Source organism: Rhinoraja longicauda, chromosome 24 (assembly GCF_053455715.1).
Source record: "Rhinoraja longicauda isolate Sanriku21f chromosome 24, sRhiLon1.1, whole genome shotgun sequence".
Taxonomy (NCBI): domain Eukaryota; kingdom Metazoa; phylum Chordata; class Chondrichthyes; order Rajiformes; family Arhynchobatidae; genus Rhinoraja; species Rhinoraja longicauda.
Window position 1 is genome coordinate 36,168,886 of NC_135976.1, and position 15,710 is coordinate 36,184,595.

At 48.3% G+C, this 15,710-nt stretch overlaps 1 protein-coding gene across 1 annotated transcript; it reads left to right on the forward strand.

Annotated features, from left to right (window-relative positions):
* Window positions 1–651: 651 nt before the first annotated feature.
* Window positions 652–15,509, forward strand: LOC144605186 (complement component receptor 1-like protein). Its single transcript, XM_078420280.1, has 5 exons — window positions 652–742; window positions 11,948–12,133; window positions 13,413–13,598; window positions 14,826–15,005; window positions 15,191–15,509. The coding sequence occupies exons 1-5, from the start codon at window positions 679–681 to the stop codon at window positions 15,313–15,315; spliced, it is 741 nt and encodes a 246-aa protein (XP_078276406.1). The 5' UTR covers window positions 652–678; the 3' UTR covers window positions 15,316–15,509.
* Window positions 15,510–15,710: the final 201 nt, after the last annotated feature.

Sequence of the window (15,710 nt, forward strand, 5' to 3'; positions counted from 1 at the left end):
CACACTTTGTGTTGCTTGTTTTGGAACTGAGGAGAGAGTTGGTCGTAGCTGTCCTCCACGCGGATGGCCAACACCGACAGCAACACTTTGTAGAGGCAGAAGCTGTCTCCAACAGAGGCCAAACTGAACGAGCAGAATGGTTAAATGCAGCAGACTCGATGGGCAGAATGGCCTCCGTCTGCTCCATTGAATTTATGAATCTGTGGCCAGGTGAATAGTGCAGTGATTGATTGATTGATTGATTGGTTGATTGATTGACTGACTGACTGATCGATTGATCGATTGATCAATTGTTTGACTGATTGATTGATTGGTTGGTTGATTGTTTGTTCAATGGTTGGTTGGTTGATTGGTTGGTTGTCATTGTCACGTTTACTTGGTGCAGTGAGATGCTTTGTTTCATTCACATGTGACAATAAACTAAACTGTTCAACATGACTATTGAAAAACATACGGATAGATATATTGGTGGGAAAGTTTGTAGGGCTATGGGCCAAACACAAAGACCAATGGGCCTAGCCCAGTATGTCATTTGGGTCAGCATGGGCAAAGTGGGTGGAAGGGCCTGTCTCCATCCTACCAACTCTCTGACACTATTAATTGTATTTGTAGCTGAATCTCTGCTCTATTTCATTCTTAATTTAGTGAAATCTTGTGGAAGTCCTGGCGATATTTATAATGGATGGTTCACGGCTTCAGGCAATGTGTTTGGTGCCAATGTTACCTTTCACTGTAATGAGGGGTAAGTGTTGAGGGGTGGGGGATAAATGTTAGGGAACGCCCGCATTATAAACACACGTGCCACAACCATCTCAGCCTGGGCACCAACTATCTCTGGATCATGTACACTTCCTGCCAGTGTCACCCCCACAGATGGACACAGAGTGCTGGAGTAACTCAGCAGGTCAGGCAGCATCTGTGGAGAACATGGATAGGTGACGTTTCACAGAGTGCTGGAGTAACTCAGCAGGTCAGGCAGCATCTGTGGAGAACACGGATAGGTGACGTTTCACAGAGTGCTGGAGTAACTCAGCAGGTCAGGCAGCATCTGTAGAGAACATGGATAGGTGACGTTTCGGGTTATGACTCTTCAGACTGAGAGACGGGGAGAGGGAAACTAGCGAGATGAAATGGTACAGAACAAATCAGTGCCAGCACTGCTGACCAAGTAGCCCACAATGGTCCATTGTTGGTTGTGGAAGAGGTGGCAATGAAGGGATGCGAACAGTGGAACTAGCAGACTGACTAGGATGGGGGAGGGATGGAGAGAGAGGGAATGCAAGAGTTACTTGAAATTAGAGAAGTCAATATTGATTTTGCAATTTTAATAATGGCCTGAAAAATAATATTTGCTTATGTGACCAATAAAGTCCTGGTGACTATCGACTAATCACACCGCTGGGCTGTGAGCTGCCCAAGCGCAATATGAGGAGGAGTCCTCCAATTTGCGTGTGGCCTCACGTGTCATTGGCGTGTTGGGTCTGACAGCCCAGAGTTTGAGCTGTGACCAAGTCATTCCATGGGTTTGTTTCTCACCCCCTGCTCTGTTCAGCCTCAGTAAAGTGGATCACAAGAATGGATATGTGACATGGATAGGACAGGTTTGGAGGGATATGGACCAAGCGCAGGCAGGTGGGACTCGTGTAGCTGGGACATTGTTGGCCGGTGAGCACGTTCCAGGCCCCCACCCCCACCAACCAGCCAGCGACATTCTCATACAGGCAGCATACTCTGTTTTTCTAACAAGATCATAATCATAGAGTCACCCAGCACGGAAACAGACCCTTCGGCCCAACTTGCCCATGCTGACCAAAGTACTCTATCTCCTCTGGTCCCACCTGCCCGCGTTTGGCCCACATCCCTCTAAACCTGTCCTATCCATGTACCTGTGCAAGATGTCTTTTAAATGTCGTAATGGTCCCTGTAGTCTCAGTCTACCCCACGACAGAAGGAGGAGGATAGAATGGTGTTACAAATCTATGGGCTGAATGGCCTAATTCTGCTCCTACAACCAATGGACCTACGGGAATCAGACGGGCTTTTGTGCCAGACGTCAGGAGATCCCTGTAAATTTGTCGCATGTCTGAGATTCCTTCACACGGATGACTAATGTGTGACTGTCAAAGGGTTAATCTTCCTGGGTTCGTTTGTCAGCTTCAGTTTTGTTTTCGGTACTTCGATAATGTCATGAATGGATCTGAATGCATTTCATTGCTTTTGGATGTCCGGTAGAAACACACGCTTTGTTCTTCAATTAGATATTAAATGTCAGCAGCCCAAGCTTTCTGAACATGTCAACATCACAGCAGGATTTGGTCCTGTATATAGATACGAGGACACAATCTCCTTCACCTGCAGTGATGGTTATGTGATGGATGGCGAGAGTGTCATTAAATGTGGAGGGAGCGGTGAATTTGTACCCTCACCGCCCACCTGCAAACGTGGTGAGTGAACCATTCCTAAACTAGAGGCCAGAGCTGCATCTGCAGTGAAAGGCAATTCAGAATAAACATTGTGTATCAGTGGCTTGCTGCTCTTAACTCCAGCAAACTCGTTAAAAGTTGAGCTTTTGTGATTTAAGAGTAAAAGAAATACTGCTCACATTTCTAAATGAGATCCATCGTTGCTATTGTTTACGGGCACATTGGAAAGTAAATATTGCTACGTAGAAAATAGGTGCAGGAGGAGGCCATTTGGCCCTTCGAGCCAGCACCGCCATTCATTGTGATCATGGCTGATCATCCACAATGTAACCCGTGCCTGCCTTCTCCCCACACCCACACGCCACAGTACCAGGGCTATAGTGACCCCCACTCACACCCACACACTTGCATCAACGAGCCAGAGACATTCTCATACAGGCAGCATAGTCTGTTTTTCTAACAAGATCATAGTCATAGAATCACCCAGCAGGGAAACAGACCCTTCGGCCCAACTTGCCCATGCTGACCAAAGTACTCCATCTCCACTAGTCCTACCTGCCCGCGTTTCGCCCACATCCCTCTAAACCTGTCCTATCCATGTCTTTTAAATGTCGTAATGGTCCCTGTAGTCTCAGTCTACCACACGACAGAAGGGGGAGGATAGAATGGTGGAGTAGATCTGTGGGCTGAATGGCCTAATTCTGCTCCTACATCTAATGGACTTCAACGGGAATCAGACGGGTATTCGGCTGTGTTCTGCAGCTGCGGCTCACCGGCAGTCTCTCTGTTTTTTTTTTGGTTTTTTTGTCATTGTCGTTGTTAAATATACGTTTTGTTTTATTTTTAATTCTGTGTATGTAGAGGGGTGGTGGGGGGGTTGGGGGAAACCTTTTTTCAAATCTCCTCCTCAACGGAGATGCGACCTTTACCGTGTCGTATCTCCGTTCGCGCTACGGCCTAACATCGTGGAGTCGGCGGCCTCCAGCTGGGATCGACCTCAAAGACTCCGGTCGCAGGGCCTGGACTTACCATCTCGGAGGCTTCGGCCGTGGGCCCTGCAGACCGCAACATCTGGAGTTTGCAGGTCCCTGGCTGGCGACCGGCTTTCGGGAGCTCCAGCCGTAGCAGCTTCGACCGCCCCGAAGCGCGAGGTACGATCGACCCGCTCGCAGGCCCTTCATCGCCCTGCGTGGCCCGGCCGCGGCACTTTACATCGCCCGGTGGGGGCTCAGGACTTTCATCGCCCTGCGTGGCTCGGCCGCAGCACTTTCCATCGCCCGGTGGGGGCTCAGGACTTTCATCGGCCTGCTCGGCTCGGCCCTGGGACTTACCATCGCCCGGTGGGGGCTCAGGACTTTCATCGGCCTGCTCGGCTCGGCTCGGCCCTGGGACTTACCATCGCCCGGTGGGGGCTCAGGACTTTCATCGGCCTGCTCGGCTCGGCCCTGGGACTTACCATCGCCCGGTGGGGGCTTCAAAAAGTTGGGAGCCTCGATCACCTCGTGGCACCACGGGAGAAGAATGAGGAGGAGATAAGACTTTGCCTTCCATCACAGTGAGGGTATGCCTAGAGCAATCACTGTGATGGCTGTTTTATGTAAAAAAAATTATCTGTGTGTCTTGTGCTCTTTAATGTCTACTGCCGGACCCTGACGTGAGAGGACGCTGGCGTTGAGTATCCGCCGCTTTTCCGTCAGGATAGTTTGTCTGTTTGTTTCTATGTTAATTGTTTTTGTAAAGCGCTTTGAGCATGTGATAAGGCGCTATATAAAATAAATGGATTATTATTATTATTATTTTGTGCCAGATGACAGGAGATCCCTGTAAATTTGTCGCATGTCTGAGATTCCTTCACACGGATGACTAATGTGTGACTGTCAAAGGGTTAATCTTCCTGGGTCCGTTTGTCAGCATCAGCTTTTGTTTTCGGTACTTCGATAATGTCATGAATGGATCTGGATGCTTTTCATTGCATTTGGATGTCCGGTAGAAACACACGCTTTGTTCTTCAATTAAATTTTCCCCACTACCGATGTTAGGCTAACTGGTCTATAATTCCCCGTTTTCTCTCTCCCTCCCTTTTTTAAAAGTGGGGTTACATTAGCTACCCTCCAGTCCTCAGGAACTACTCCAGAATCTAAAGAGTTTTGAAAATTATCACTAATGCATCCACTATTTCTGAGGCTACTTCCTTAAGCACTCTGGGCCTGGGGATTTATCTGCCTTTAATCCATTTAATTTACCTAACACCACTTCCCGACTAACCTGGATTTCCCTCAGTTCATCCATCTCATTAGACCCCCGGTCCCCCGCTATTTCCGGCAGACGGTTTATGTCTTCCTTAGTGAAGACAGAACCAAAGTATTTGTTCAATTGGTCTGCCATCAAAGTCAAAGCCAACTTTATTGTCAATTTCCAGTTAGTTTACACAGACAGAAAACCGAAATACCGTTTCCCACAATCCCGAGGAAAAAGGTGCATTAAATTAAGTTAAAATTAAAAAGGCACAGCAAACAACAATCAATATATACAGTTTAATAAAATATAGTCACTTCAATGAAAAAAAGATGAAGATGAATATATTACAATAAAAAATAATGAACAGTAGTGCAAAGCCTGTCCATAGCAATGTTAAAAAAGTGTCTGGTGCTGGATGTGCGTGTGTGTGGGGTGTTAAAGTCCAGGTCCAATGGGGGCAGGGGAGGGAGGAGGGAGGGAGGGGAGAGAGTTCAGCATCCTGACAGCCTGGTGGAAAAAACTGTTCTTTAGTCGGGTGGTGCTCGACCTCAGGCTGCGAAACCTTCTCCCTGAAGGCAGGAGGGTGAAGAGGCTGTTGGAGGGGTGGGAGGGGTCACCCACAATGCTCAGTGCTTTGCGGGTGAGGCGGGTGGTGTAAAGGACCAGGAGTGTTGGGAGTGAGGCGCCAGTGATCCTCTCAGCAGTGTTCACTATGCGCTGCAGGGTCTTGCGGCTGGAGGCTGTGCAGCTTCCGAACCACACAGTGATGCAGCTGCTGACGATGCTCTCAATGGCGCCTCGGTAAAAAGTATACATGATCTCCTTGTTCCCTATGATCAATTCACCTGTTTCCGACTGCAAGGGACCTACATTTGTCTTAACTAATCTTTTTCTCTTGACATATCTATAAAAGCTTTTGCAGTCAGTTTTTATGTTCCTTGCCAGTTTTCCCTCATAATCTATTTTCCCTTTCCTAATTAAGCCCTTTGTCCTCCTCTGCTGGACTCTGAATTTCTCCCAGTCCTCTGGCATGCTACTTTTTCTGGCTGATCTGTATGCTTCATCTTTTGTTTTAACACTATCCTTGATTTCCCTTGTTAGCCACGGATGCACTACCTTTCCTGGTTTGTTCTTTTGCCAAACTGGGATGAACACTTGTTGTAGTTCATCCATGCGACCTTTAAATGCCTTCCATTGCATGTCCACCGTCAACCCTTTCAGCATCAATCGCCAGTCTATCATGGACAATTCACGCCTCATACCCTCAAACTTACCTTTCTTTAAGTTCAGAACACTTGTTTCTGTATTGACTTTGTCACTCTCCATCCTAATGAAGAACTCTACCATCCCTCTTGCCCAAGGGGCCTCGCACAACAAGACTGCTAACTAACCCTTCCTCATTACTCAATACCCAGTCTAGAATGGCCTGTTCTCTCGTTGGTTCCTCGACATGTTGGTTTAGAAAACCATCTCTCAAACATTCCAAGAAATCCTCTTCCTCAGCACCCAAAGCCAGTTTGGTTCACCCAATCTATATGTAGATTGAAGTCACCCATTATAACTGCTGCACCTTTAGTGCACGCATTTCTAATTTCCTGCTTGATGCCATCCCCAACCTCACTACTGCTGTTAGGTGGCCTGTACACAACTCCCACTAGTGTTTTCTGCCCCTTAGTGTTTCGTAGCTCTACCCATATCGATTCCACTTCTTCCAAGCTAATGTCCTTCCTTTCCACTGCTTTAATCTACTCTCTAACCAGAAACGCTACCCCACCTCCTTTTCCTTTCTGTCTATCCCGCCTGAATATAGAATATCCCTGGATGTTGAGTTCCCAGCCTTGGTCACCCTGGAGCCATGTCTCCGTAATCCCAACTATACCATAATCATTAATAACTATCTCCACATTTAATTCATTCACCTTATTACGTATACTCCTTGCATTGAGACACAAAGCCTTCAGGCTTGTTTTTACAACTCTCTTACCCCTTGTACGATTATGTTGAAAAGTGGCCCTTTTTGATTTTTGCTCTGGATTTGTCTGCCTGCCACTTTTACTTTTCACCTTGCTACCTGTTGCTTCTACCCTCACTTTACACCCCTCTGTCTCTCTGCTCCTGCTCCCATCCCCCTGCAACATTAGTTTAAATCCTCCCTGACAGCACTAGTAAACACTTCCCCTAGGACATTGGTTCCATTCCAGCTCAGGTGCAGACCATCCTGTTTGTACTGGTCCCACCTATCCCAGAACTGGTTCCAATGTCCTAAAATTTTGAATCCCTCCCCCTTGCACCATTTTTCAAGCCACGTATTCATCTGAAATATCCTCCTATTCCTACTCTGACTAGCACGTGGCACTGGTAGTAATCCAGAGATTATTACCTTTGAGGTCCTACTTTTAAGTTTATCTCCTAGCTCTCTAAATTCACCTTGTAGGACCTCATCCCGTTTTTTACCTAAATCGTTGGTGCCAATGTGCACCACGACAACTGGCTGCTCACCCTCCCCCTCCAGAATGTCCTGCAGCCGCTCAGAGATATCCCTGACCCTTGCACCAGGGAGGCAACATACCATCCTGGAGTCTCATTTGCGGCCGCAGAAACGCCTATCTATTCCCCTTACAATTTCAGACATGCGACAAATTTACAGGGATCTCCTGACGTCTGGCACAAAAGATCATCTGATTCCCGTTGAAGTCCATTAGTTGTAGGAGCAGAATTAGGCCATTCAGCCCACAGATCTACTCCACTTAGTCTATCCTCCCCCTTCTGTCGTGGGGTAGACTAAGACTACAGGGACCATTACGACATTTAAAAGACATCTTGGACAGGTACATGGATAGGACAGGTTTAGAGGCACGTGGGCCAAACGCGGGCAGGTGGGACTAGAGGAGATGGGGTAGTTTGGTCAGCATGGGCAAGTTGGGCCGAAGGGTCTGTTTCCGTGCTGGGTGACTTTATGACTATGATCTCGTTAGAAAAACAGACTATGCTGCCTGTATGAGAATGTCTCTGGCTGGTTGGTGCAGGTGTGTGGGTGTGGGGGTCACTGTGGCGTGTGGGTGTGGGGGTCACTGTGGCGTGTGGGTGTGGGGGTCACTGTAGCCCTGGTACTGTGGGTGTGGGTGTGGGGGTCACTGTGGCGTGTGGGTGTGGGGGTCACTGTGGCGTGTGGGTGTGGGGGTCACTGTGGCGTGTGGGTGTGGGGGTCACTGTGGCGTGTGGGTGTGGGGGTCACTCTAGCCCTGGTACTGTGGCGTGTGGGTGTGGGGGTCACTGTGGCGTGTGGGTGTGGGGGTCACTGTGGCGTGTGGGTGTGGGGGTCACTGTGGCGTGTGGGTGTGGGGGTCACTGTGGCGTGTGGGTGTGGGGGTCACTGTGGCGTGTGGGTGTGGGGGTCACTGTGGCGTGTGGGTGTGGGGGTCACTGTGGCGTGTGGGTGTGGGGGTCACTGTGGCGTGTGGGTGTGGGGGTCACTGTAGCCCTGGTACTGTGGCGTGTGGGTGTGGGGAGAAGGCAGGCACGGGTTACAGATTGTGGATGATCAGCCATGATCACAATGAATGGCGGTGCTGGCTCGAAGGGCCAAATGGCCTCCTTCTGCACCTATTTTCTACGTAGCAATATTTACTTTCCAATGTGTCCGTAAACAATAGCAACGATGGATCTCATTTAGAAATGTGAGCAGTATTTCTTTTACTTAAATCACAAACGCTCAACTTTTAACGAGTTTGCTGGAGTTAAGAGCAGCAAGCCACCGATACACAATGTTTACTCTGAATTGCCTTTCACTGCAGATGCAGCTCTAGCCTCTAGTTTAGGAATGGTTCACTCACCACGTTTGCAGGTGGGCGGTGAGGGTACAAATTCAACACTCCCTCCACATTTAATGACACTCTCGCCATCCATCACATAACCATCACTGCAGGTGAAGGAGATTGTGTCCTCGTATCTATATACAGGACCAAATCCTGCTGTGATGTTGACATGTTCAGAAAGCATGGGCTGCTGACATTTAATATCTAATTGAAGAACAAAGCGTGTGTTTCTACCGGACATCCAAAAGCAATGAAAAGCATCCAGATCCATTCATGACATTATCGAAGTACCGAAAACAAAAGCTGATGCTGACAAACGGACCCAGGAAGATTAACCCTTTGACAGTCACACATTAGTCATCCGTGTGAAGGAATCTCAGACATGCGACAAATTTACAGGGATCTGCTGACGTCTGGCACAAAAGCCCATCTGATTCCCGTTGAAGTCCATTAGATGTAGGAGCAGAATTAGGCCATTCAGCCCACAGATCTACTCCACCATTCTATCCTCCTCACTACCGATGTTAGGCTAACTGGTCTATAATTCCCCGTTTTCTCTCTCCCTCCCTTTTTAAAAAGTGGGGTTACATTAGCTACCCTCCAGTCCTCAGGAACTACTCCAGAATCTAAAGAGTGGGGAAAATGCTAGTCAGTTATTAAAGATGTGATAGCATCACTTTTGGAAAGTGGTGAAATCATCGGACAAAGTCAGCATGGATTTACCAAAGGCAAATCATGTCTGACGAATCTTATAGAATTTTTTGAGGATGTAACTAGTAGAGTGGATGAGGGAGAACCAGTCGATGTGTTATATCTGGACTTTCAGAAGGCCTTCGATAAGGTCCCACATAGGAGATTGGTATACAAACTTAAAGCACACAGTATTGAGGGTTCAGTGTTGAGGTGGATAGAAAATTGGTTGGCGGACAGGAAGCAAAGATTAGGAATAAACGGGTCCTTTTCGGAATGGCAGGCAGTGACTAGTGGGGTACCGCAAGGCTCAGTGCTGGGACCCCAGTTATTTACAGTGTATATTAATGATTTGGACGAGGGAATTGAATGCAACATCTCTAAGTTTGCGGATGACACGAAGCTGGGTGGCAGTGTTAGCTGCGAGGAGGATGCTAGGAGGCTGCAGAGTGACTTGGATAGATTAGGCGAGTGGGCAAATGCATGGCAGATGCAATATAATGTGGATAAATGTGAGGTTATCCACTTTGGCGGCAAGAACAGCAAAGCAGAGTATTATCTGAATGGTGACCAATTGGGAGAAGGGGAGATGCAACGTGACCTGGGTGTCATGGTGCACCAGTCATTGAAAGCAAGCATGCAGGTGCAGCAGGCAGTGAAGAAAGCGAATGGTATGTTGGCATTCATAGCAAGAGGATTTGAGTTTAGGAGCAGGGAGGTTCTGCTGCAGTTGTACAGGGCCTTGGTGAGACCGCACCTGGAGTATTGTGTGCAGTTTTGGTCTCCTAACCTGAGGAAAGACGTTCTTGCCTTAGAGGGAGTACAGAGAAGGTTCACCAGATTGATCCCTGGGATGGCGGGACTTTCATATGAGGAAAGACTGGATAGACTGGGCTTGTATTCGCTGGAATTTAGAAGACTGAGGGGGGATCTTATAGAAACATATAAAATTCTTAAGGGGTTGGAGAGGCTAGATGCGGGAAGATTGTTCCCGATGTTGGGGGAGTCCAGAACCAGGGGTCACAGCTTAAGGATATGGGGGAAGTCTTTTAGGACCGAGATGAGAAAACATTTCTACACACAGAGAGTGGTGAGTCTGTGGAATTCTCTGCCACAGAAGGTAGTTGAGGCCAGTTCATTGGCTATATTTAAGAGTGAGTTTGATGTGGCCCTTTTTGCTAAAGGGATCAGGGGGTATGGAGAGAAGGCAGGTACAGGCTACTGAGCTGGATGATCAGCCCATTATCATATTGAATGGCGGTGCAGGCTCGAAGGGCCGAATGGCCTACTCCTGCACCTATTTTCTATGTTTCTATGTCTATGTTTCTATTCCTTCACACGGATGACTAATGTGTGACTGTCAAAGGGTTAATCTTCCTGGGTCCGTTTGTCAGCATCAGCTTTTGTTTTCGGTACTTCGATAATGTCATGAATGGATCTGGATGCTTTTCATTGCTTTTGGATGTCCGGTAGAAACACACGCTTTGTTCTTCAATTAGATATTAAATGTCAGCAGCCCATGCTTTCTGAACATGTCCACATCATAGCAGGATTTGCCAATTCAGAGTAAACATTGCGTTTCAGTGGCTTGCTGCTCTTAACTCCAGCAAACTCGTTAAAAGTTGAGCTTTTGTGATTTAAGAGTAAAAGAAATACTGCTCACATTTCTAAATGAGATCCATCGTTGCTATTGTTTATGAACACATGGAAAGTAAATATTGCTACGTAGAAAATAGGTGCAGGAGGAGGCCATTTGGCCCTTCGAGCAATTCATTGTGATCATGGCTGATCATCCACAATCTGTAACCCGTGCCTGCCTTCTCCCCATATCCCTTATTTCCGCTATCCATTAGAGGTCTATCTAATTCTCTTTTAAATTCATACAGTGCATTGGCGTCCACTGCCCTCTGTGGCAGAGAATTCCACAAATTCACAACACTCTGGGTGAAAATGTTTTTTCTCACCTCAGTTTTAAATGGCCTTTGCACCACAGGTTACAGGTCCTGGCAACATCTCACCTCTCCCCACCTCACTCCCTCCCTCACCCAGGGAGGGTAAGTTTGGTTTAGTTTATGGTCACTTGTACCGAGGTACAGTGAAAAGCTTTTGCTGCGTGCTAACCGGTTAGCGTAAAGACAACACATGATTACAATCGAGCCGTCTACATTCTACATGATGAGGGAATAACGTTTAGTGCAAGGTAAAACCAGTCTGATTGAAGATTGTCCGAAGGTCTCCAATGAGGTAGATAGTAGTTCAGCACTGCTCTCTGGTTGTGGTGGGATGATTCAGTCGCCTGATAACAGCCAGGAAGAAACTGTCCCTGAATCTGGAGGTGTGCGTTTTCACACATCTGTACCTCTTGCCCGATGGGAGAGGGGAGAAGAGGGAGTGGCCGGGGTGAGACTGGTCCTTGATTGTGCTGCTGGCCTTGCCGAGGCAGCGTGAGGTATAGATGGAGTCGGTGGGAGGGAGGTTGGTTTGTGTGATGGTCTGGGCTGCTGGCCTTGCCGAGGCAGCGTGAGGTGTAGATGGAGTCGGTGGGAGGGAGGTTGGTTGGTGTGATGGTCTGGGCTGCTGGCCTTGCCGAGGCAGCATGAGGTGTAGATGGAGTCAGTGGGAGGGAGGTTGGTTTGCGTGATGGTCTGGGCTGCGTCCACAACTCTCTGCAATTTCTTGCGGGTCTCGGATGGAGCTGTTCCCAAGCCGTGCTGTGATGCAGGAGAGGGTTATGATGTGACGTTGTCCCCCTGGCCTCTAACGCACTGCATTTATTGCCAGCTGTCAGGTGTGCTGCACCTCCGTCCATCCAAAGAGGGGATGTGTCCGACCTGCATGGCAGAGACAGATGGGAATATGGAATGGTGGCCACGTACTCCTGCCATTCTCTCTACACCTTGATCGGGCAAAAGGAGATTTCCTGCTCAGCCTCTGGAAACTGGAGCCACCCCCCACCCACATGCAAAGGTGATGGGAACTCGCCAACCACTCACTCCACCAGCCGACCTCATCTGTAATGAAGAAACTCACCCATTACATCTCTCCAGAGATCCCCCCCCTGTCCCGCTGAGTTACTCCAGCATTTTGTATCTCAATAAGTTCATAAGTCATTGGAGCAGAATTAAGGCATTCGACCCCTCAGGTTTACTCCGCCATTCAATCATGGCTGATCTATCATTCCCCCTAACCCCATTCTCCTGTCTTCTCCCCATAACCCCGACACTCGCACTAACCAAGATGCTGCCTGACCCGCTGAGTTACACCAGCACTCTGTGAAACGTCACCTATCCATATTCTCCACAGATGCTGCCTGACCCACTGAGTTACTCCAGCACTCTGTGAAACGTCACCTATCCATGTTCTCCACAGATGCTGCCTGACCCACAGAGTTACTCCAGCACTCTGTGTCTATGTTTGCTATAAACTAGCATCTGCAGTTCATTTTTATTCATTTTATTTTATTCACATTTTTATTAATTTTTAATACTTGGCCCCAACTTGTCCATGCCGACCAATATGCCCCACCTGCCTGCGTTTGGCCCATATCCCTCCAAACCTGCCCTATTCGTGTACCTGTCCAAATGTCCTTTAAATGTTGTGATAGTCCCAGCCTCAACTACCTCCTCTGGCAGCTCGCTCCATACACCCACCAGTCTCTGTGTGAAAAAGCTGCCTCTCAGATTTCTATTAAATCTTTCCTACTCTGGGCAAGAGACTGTGCATCGACCCGATCTATTCCTCTCATAATTTTATACCCCTCTATAAGATCACCCCTCATTGTCTTGCGCTCCAAGGAATAAACTCCTAGCCTGCCCCACCTCGCCCTGTAGCTCAGGCCCTCGTGTCCGGGCAACATCCTTGTAAATCTCCTCTGTGCTTTTTCCAAATTAACAACATCCTTCCTACAGCAGCTGCTGCCTCACAGCACCAGAGACCCGGGTTCCATCCCGACTACGGGTGCTGTCTGTACGGAGTTTGTACATTCTCCCCGTGACCTGCTTGGACTTTCTCCGGTTTCCTCCCACATTCCAAAGACGTGCGGGTTTGTAGGTTAATTGGTTTGGTGTAAATGTAAAAGTGACCCTAGTGTGTGCAGGATGGTGTTAGTGTGCGGGGATCGCTGGTCGGCGTGGACTTGGTGGGCCGAGGGTCCTGTTTCCGCGCTGTATCTCTAAACTAAACTAAACTAAACTGCATTGCCAAAGCCACTGATTGCAGGTGAGACTAACGATGTTTCTCTGGGCAGTCGTTCGCTGCGATTCGCCAGAACCTCCAACAAACAGCCATGTCATGTCAGGATTTGGATTCGAATTAAAGTACGGAGACATGATAACCTACAGGTGTGGCGTTGGCTATGACATGATCGGCAGTGGAGTCATCGAGTGTTCTGAAGACAACCAGTTTCATCCTGCTCCACCAACCTGCAACTTAAGTAAGTAACCGTCTCTAAAAGCGCAACCTGTCAACCCAATACATATTCATTGTCACAGAGTCATAGAGTGATACAGTGTGGAAACAGGCCCTTCATAGAGTGATACAGTGTGGAAACAGGCCCTTCATAGAGTCACAGTGTGATACAGTGTGGAAACAGGCCCTTCAGCCCAACTTGCTCACACCGTCCAACTTGTCCCATCTACACCAGTCCCACCTGTCTGCATTTGGTCCATATCCCTCCAAACCTGTCCTATCCATGCACCTGTCTAACTGTTTCTTAAATGGTGGGTTAGTCCCTGCCTCAACTACCTCCTCTGGCAGCTTGTTCCATACACCCACCACTCTGTGTGAAAAAGTTACCCCTCAAATTCCTTTTAAATCTTTTCCCCTTCACCTTGAACCTATGTCCTCTGGTCCTCGATTCCCCTACTCTGGGAAAGAGACTGTGCATCTACCCGATCTATTCCTTTCATGATTTTATACACCTCTGTAAGATAGAGACCCAGCCTACTCAACCTCTCCCTGTAGCTCACACCCTACAGTCCTGGCAACATCCTTGTAAATCTTCTCTGCACCCTTTCCAGCTTGACAACATCTCTCCCATAACATGGTGCCCAGAACTGAACACAATAGTCCAAATGTTGTCTCACCAAAGTCTTATACAACTGCAACGTGACCTCCCAACTTCTGTACTCAATACTCTGACTGATGAAGGCCAATGTGTCAAAAGCCTTTTTGATCACATTATCTACCTGCGACTCTATCTTCAATGAACCATTCACCAGTACTCCTGCTCTACAACGCTACCCAGAGGCCTACCATTCAATGTGAAGGTCCTGCCCATGTTAGACATCCCAAAATGCAACACCTCACACTTCTCTGTATTAAATTCCATCAACCATTCCTCCGCCCACCTGGCCAATCGATCCAGATCCTGCTGCAATCTTCACAACTTCACTATCTGCAGGGGTCGCTGATTGTCCCTAGTGTGTGCAGGATAGTGTTAGTGTGTAGGGGTCGCTGATTGTGGCGAGTGTGTGCAGGATAGTGTTAGTGTGTAGGGGTCGCTCACTGGAGGCCTGGCTGGTCGCAGCGCTACGCAGGGTTGGGTCAGAAGTATCTGACCGTCAGTGACATCGTGCCCAGGGTTTGGCCCTGCCCCAGTGTGCCTCCACCTCTGCTGCTCCCCCTCCTTACCAAAGACCCCTCTGTTCCTCTCCTGCAGTTCCGTGTGCCAGACCCAGCAGTTTCCACAACGGAGAGATTACACCAGATCGACGTTGGTACGCCTACGGAGATGTAGTCACGTTCAGATGTGCCCCTGGATATCGGGTGATCGGCGAGGACAGGGGTCGGTGCAGTGATGATGGGACATTCCACCCATCTCCCCCCTGGTGTGTGAGAGGTAAGCAGCCCGTCCACAACCATGTATGAGGCCCCCCTCCCCACCCTCTACCCACCCCCTCGCCACCCCCCTCGTCCACTCCCTCCCCACCCCCTCCCCACCCCCTGCCCACTCTGTGACTCTATGAAGAGCCTGTTTCCACACTGTATCACTCTGTGACTCTAAGACTCTACTTTTCAACGTAGAATCCGGTCCATCGAGAATCCTCACAATCCGGGATCTGATGAAGGTGATTGTCCCTAAGGCCCGTGACATCCTGGAAGAGATGAAATCCATCATCAAACTGGAACGACAACTCCTCCAGAAGTAAGAGACCGTGTCTGCAAACTTCCGAGAGATTTTCCAACACTTTGAACAGTTTGTTAACAGCACACACATCATTTACTAACTCGAGCTTTGCAGTTGTTATTTTTTTCTGCAAACTTGCTCTTCATAACAATTCCCCAGATCGATTCTAGAAACTTGTGAAGTCTTAAATTCTTATCTACTGAAATAAAGTTGGACCTGAGAGGGTTGTTTTGATTTTTTTCGCTTATTTCCATTAAATTTCGTTCAGAGATACAACAGGGAAACAGAAACATAGACAATAGGTGCAGGAGGAGGCCATTCAGCCCTTCGAGCCAGCACCGGCATTCAATATGATCATGGCTGATCATCCACAATCAGTACCCCGTTCCTGCTTTCTCCCCATATCCCTTGATTCCG

Bases quoted from the DNA above. Each gene is read 5' to 3' on its own strand.
- LOC144605186 (XM_078420280.1), top strand. From the start codon at position 679: ATGGATGGTTCACGGCTTCAGGCAATGTGTTTGGTGCCAATGTTACCT. The intron at 743-11,947 runs GTAAGTGTTGAG...ATTTATTGCCAG, and splicing joins ACCTTTCACTGTAATGAGGG to CTGTCAGGTGTGCTGCACCT. The intron at 12,134-13,412 runs GTGATGGGAACT...TTCTCTGGGCAG, and splicing joins CCCCCCACCCACATGCAAAG to TCGTTCGCTGCGATTCGCCA.